Source organism: Pistacia vera, unplaced genomic scaffold, assembly GCF_008641045.1.
Source record: "Pistacia vera cultivar Batoury unplaced genomic scaffold, PisVer_v2 Contig34, whole genome shotgun sequence".
Taxonomy (NCBI): Eukaryota; Viridiplantae; Streptophyta; class Magnoliopsida; order Sapindales; family Anacardiaceae; genus Pistacia; species Pistacia vera.
This window is the reverse complement of record NW_022196157.1, coordinates 1,017,501-1,023,368: the sequence shown is the minus strand read 5'-3', so window position 1 is coordinate 1,023,368 and position 5,868 is coordinate 1,017,501. Positions and strand designations below refer to the sequence as shown.

At 37.2% G+C, this 5,868-nt stretch overlaps 1 protein-coding gene across 1 annotated transcript; it reads left to right on the top strand.

Annotated features, from left to right (window-relative positions):
- Window positions 1-201: 201 nt before the first annotated feature.
- LOC116138274 (putative pentatricopeptide repeat-containing protein At1g12700, mitochondrial) lies at window positions 202-1,536 on the top strand. Its single transcript, XM_031423979.1, has one exon. It carries the CDS (start codon window positions 202-204, stop codon window positions 1,534-1,536), a length of 1,335 nt encoding a protein of 444 aa, XP_031279839.1.
- The last annotated feature ends 4,332 nt before the right edge of the window (window positions 1,537-5,868 follow it).

Genomic DNA, 5,868 nt, shown 5'->3' with positions numbered 1-5,868 from the left:
ATGGGTTTGTAGCCAGATTTAATTACTTTGAATGTTTTGATTAATTGTTTTTGTAAAGTGGGTCGAGTTTGTGATAGTTTTGTTATTTTCGGGAGGATTTTGAGGTGGGGTTTTAACCCAAATGATGTGACTTTAAATTCTTTGATTAAAGGTTTGTGTTTGGAGAAAAGGGATACGGAGGCTACAAGGTTGTTCAAGAAAATGGTTGTCTTTGGGGTTAGGCCTAACGTGATTACGTATGCCACTTTGATTAACGGGTTGTGTCGGACAGGGAACACGAGTGTTGCGCTTAGATTGCATGAAGAAATGGTTGCTGGTAATGGTGAACGGGGTTTTTTTTGTAAGCCGGATATTGTTTGTTATGGTAGTATTATTGATGGTCTTTGTAAAGATGGGTTGGTAGAAAGGGCAAAAGAATTGTTTATAGAAATGAAGAGTAGAGGAATTAAGCCAGATGTGGTTATTTGTAACTCTTTAATTTACGGTTGGTGTTTTGTGGGAAATCTGGAGGAGGCTAAAGGCTTGTTTATTGAGATGGCGGATCAAGGTTTGCAGCCTAATTTACTGACTTATAATACAATGATAAGTGGGTTTTGCAAGGAGGGGAAGATAGAGGAAGCCAATTGGTTTTTGGAATTGATGATCCGAAGAGGTTTGCAACCAAACACAGTTAGTTATAATACTTTGATGGATGGTTATTGCTTGCTGCGTAGATTTGATGATGCAAGGGAGCTGCTAATCTCTATGGAGAGTAAGGGTTGTAAGCCTGATGTTGTCAGTTATACTACTTTGATCAATACCTATGGCAAGAATAGGAAGTTAGAGAATGCTATGAGTCTTTTCAAGGAAATGATTTCAAAGGGAATTAGACCAACAGTATATACCTATAGTGGGTTGTTAACAAGTCTTTTTCTATCAAATAAGGTTGGAACTGCGCAGAAACTATTTGATGAGATGAAACTTAATAATGTTGCTCCGGATTCATTTACATATGGTATTTTGATTGATGGGCTATGCAAGAATGGCTGTGTTCTGGAGGCAGCAAAATGGTTTCGTACTTTGGAGTACTATGAGTTTAAAATTGATATTGAAATCTTCAACAGCCTCATTGATGGGTTGTGTAAAAATGGAATGATCGAAATTGCTTTGGAGTTGTTTCACAAGTTGCCTCAAAAAGGCCTAATGCCTACTGTTGTGACATATTCCATTTTAATCCATGGGTTTTGCAAAAAAGGGAAACTACAAAAGGCATATGATTGGTTACTAGATATGGAAAAGAATGGTTGTGCTCCAGATGTTGTTACATTCAATACTCTTATGCGAGGTTTTTTACAAAATGATGAGGCAGCTAAAGTGGTTGAACTTCTTCACAAAATGAGTGACAGAAAAGTAATACCAGACGACTCAACGTTTTCCCTAGTCATAGATCTACTTGTAAAGCATGAAAATTATCGTGAATGTTTGGAGTTGCTTCCTTCATTTCCTCCACAAAAGTCAACTATAAATATTGCTGCACTTAACTATAAATATTCATAAGTTTATGCTACAAGTGATAGTATTTTCTCTTTCTATTTTCTATGTAGCATCCTTTGATCATAAGTCTTCACTTATTCAATCATTTATGTTATTTTGAAGTTTTTTTTTGGCTTATCTCAAGTTTTTGTTGCTCACCTGAATTCTGATTCCTCGAATTATTTAATCAATCTTTTGGAGCTCCCGGTACTTGAAAAGCAATTTCCTAAGCGTTCTCATTCTCCTCACCCACAAACCTTTGATGGAAGCCTTGCTTCTGTAGTCCCCTTCCTCTTCCCATATCCTGAAGAGTAATGCTAGGGACACCGAAAATTTTACACCGAAAATGTGTACCGGTCTACGTATAACACGCATTTGTTTTGTTTAATAATTTTTTTCTAGTGAACGGCTGTCCATCAAATTTGGACGGCCGTTCATTCACATGGACGCCCGTCCATATTATATGGACGAGCGTCCATATACAAGGGACGGACGTCCCCATTTAAAGGACGCCCGTCCATAAATAAAATATGAAAAAAAAAAAAAAACTTTGGGGACGGCCGTCCATAAATTTTGGACGGCCGTCCCTTATGTTTGGACGGGCGTCCATTAGGAATGGACGCCCGTCCATACTTTAAAAAAAAAAAAAAAAAAAAAACATTTCGTCTTCTTCCTCTTCATTACATAGAGCTATGTTCTCATGTACCCACATAATGCATCAAAATTTCATACCTTAGAATTCGTCTTAAAAAAAAATTTCGTCTTCTTCCTCTTCATTCCCCAGCGCCTAGTTCTCATGTACCCACATAAATTGCATCAAATTTCATACTTAGAATTGTCTTCCTCTCTTTCACCAGCGCCTATGTTCTCATGTACCCACATAAATTGCATCAAAATTTCATACCTTAGAAAGCACCTTTCCAAGATACTCAGAACTCATCCTGTTACTAAGGTGCCTATATCTGGGCTGTTTGCAAGTACTCCGCTCTCTACGTCAAGCAGTAATCATATCAACACTTTTGTTGATATCAGCTTGAGAGCAATTAACTACGCCAATCCAAAGATACGTAGCTTATATGACTTCCTAAGGATCTGAAATCCCAACATAATAGGAGCAAGTCCTAAATTGCAGAATGGTTGATATGATTTCAAAAGACAGAAATGAAAACCACAGTGCCATAGTGGGATGTTCTTTTCACCTTAGTTTACAACAAAATTTTTGTAGAACAATGTTCAGACGAAGAACTAAAAGGAGAACCTAGGAGTGGGGAATGAAGAGGAGAAGACGAAAATTTTTTTTTTTTTAAGTATGGACGGGCGTCCATTCCTAATGGACGCGTCCAAATGTTTTTTTTTTTTTTTTTTAAGTATGGACGGCCGTCCCCAAAGTTTTTTTTTTTTCATATTTATTATGGACGGGCGTCCTTTAAAGGGGATGCCCGTCCCTTGTATATGGACGCCCGTCCATATATATGGACGGGCGTCCGTGAGTTAACGGCCGTCCAAATTGATGGACGGCCGTTCACTAGAAAAAATATTAAACAAAACAGATGCGTGTTACACGTAGGCCGGTACACATTTTGGTGTAAAATTTTCGGTGTCTCTAACATTATTGTATCCTGAATGCCTCCCTTTTCTCTTTGCTTGCTTTGTTCTTGATCTTGAGTGGATTGTGCTGGGCTTTTCCAGCTTTCTATGTCCATTCCTGCAATTGCAACTATTATGATGTATATATAAAACAATTAAGATGTGATTGGCCTCATTAGGATCAAGCTACACTCTCCCCTTCCCACACTGGAGAAGACTTGCAGCTAGCCTTTCTGAAGCTTTAAACACACCATTTTTAATTTAATTTGTTTGCAATTAAATTATTTCATTTGAAACGCAAATATTCTATATTTATACCTCGATTTACTTGTTGCAAAAGTAAACTTTGCACCTTATTCTTTAATTTAAATTGTATTATGTTCATTTTGAGCCTTTAATTGACTAAGATTACATAGTACTATAGTATTAGGGGGCGTTTGGTTGGGGATAAGTGAGATTACTGAGATAATATATCTTATATTATTTGATTATCACGTTTGGTTTTCAAGTAAATACGATTATGATAATCTTTACAATACAGCCTTATTGATGGGTTGTGTAAAAATGGAATGATCGTAATTACTTTGGAGTTGTTTACAAAGTTGCTCAAAAAGGCCTAATGCCTATGTGTGACATATTCCATTTTAATCCATGGGTTTTGTAAAGAAAGGAAACTACAAAAGGCATGATTTGTTATCGAATATGGAAAAGAATGGTTGTGCCCAAATGTTGTTACTCAATACTCTTATGCGAGGTTTTTTACAAAATAATGAGGCAGCTAAAGTGGTTGAACTTCTTCACAAAATGAAGGACAGAAATGTAAACGCCAGATGAATCCACATTTTCCATAGTTGTAGATCTACTTTTAAAGCATGAAAATTATCGTGAATGTTTGGAGTTGCTTCCTCATCCTCCAGAAGTCACAAAGGTTGACATGATAAATGTTGCTGCACTTTACTATAAAAACCATCTCAAGCTTGAATGTCTGTAAGTTAGCTACAATATTTTCACTTCTATTTTTCTAGTAGCATCCTTTGATCATAGTCATAACGTACTTAATCATTTATATTAATTTTAAGTTTTTTTTTTTTTTGCTTATCTCAGTTGTTGTCACCTGATTCTGATCCTCTAATTATTTTAACACTCTTTTCAATTTTGACTAGAAACTTAATAAGAGTACCTTAATCAGGTTCTGATGTGAGTGAATTAAGAAAATAACATTCCCATGCAGTCATGCTATATATTGTCAATATCGTCACAATCTATATATCAAATTTCAGGCTGAAGAATTCATTGATGAGACTGATAGATGCTTAGCTCTATGTATCAGAATCGTCCATGGAAAATACCCTGCAAGTGGCCCCAATCTGAGACTCATAATACATTTCTATTTCAGCTTTTGTGTTAAGTTGAGATTGCTACACACTGATGTTAACGCTTAAAGGCGCCGACACTAATGATAAAGAACCTTTTACATTATGCCAATTATGTTCAAACTCTTCATGCATTAACATATTTCACCCAATCGTGTTTTAGATTTGGTTGTGGGCAACAATTTCTTTAAAGGAAGAGTACAGCAGTTCTAACTCTATAGTATTTAACATTTTACAACACATATTGACTGGCAGAAAGTGTGCCCGTCCTCGCATCAACATGAAACCATAATCGCAACATTCATTGTTCGACTAATTTACTTTATTTCGGGTAGTATTCACCTTCGACCCAGCTTTATCTCATTAACTTGTTTGCTCATTCCCACTTTCTTCCATGTTTAGGATCTTTGGATATTGGACTCCATTAGCATTTGCAATACACTAGTATACCATGTCAACAGTTTCTGTTTTTTTCCAATTGATTTCCCATAGCAGAGTACACTAGTATATGTAGATACACGGTAAGCTATTCTAGGATATACAAGATCTAAGGCTATAATTATGGTTGACCCTTTAAGAAAGGGATTTTACAATGAAATACTTTCTGTAAATAAACTAATATGATCCTTGTATGACAGCTCACGCCAACACGCCCCTCCCAAGTTGGTGCATAGATGTCTCTAATGCCCAACTTGTCGAGTGAGGTGTAGAAATTTCTGCTGGATACAGCTTAGTGAGTACATCTGCTAGTTGGTCTTCTGACTTGACAATGGGAACCGAATGATTCTCTTCAAGATTCTGTTTAATGAAGTGTCGATCAAACCTCAACGTGCTTAGTCGGTCAGTTGGATAGGATTACGTGAGATGTCAATGGCTGCCTTATTATCGAAAACAAGTTCATCTTGAGTTGGGAGCAGGCATATCAGTCAAAGCCTTCTCAGCCAAGAAGTTCACACACCCCCTTGGCCATACCACGAAATTCTGCTCAGCACTAGATAGCGCAACCACCTTTGCTTCTGCTCTCCAAGTACGAGTTCCTTACAAGGTGAGTAGCCTGAAGTCGACTTCCTATCTGAAATATTTCCTGCCCAATCTGCGTCGATGTATCCATCCACGTTCAAATGATCATTTTTTTTGAACATTAGTCTTTTCCAAGAGAGACTTTAAATACCGAAGGATTCTAGTTACTGCATTCATATGAGTTTCACTTGGGCAGTGCCTGAATGGCTCACTACACTTACTGCGTAAGCAATGTCTGGACGAGTATGTGACAAGTAAATAAGCTTACCAACATCCTTTGGTATCCACTTTGTTCGTGGGCACTTGATCAGCATATACCCCAAGTTGATGGTTTTGGACAGGGAGTATCAGCTGGTTTACATTTAGCAACCCCACT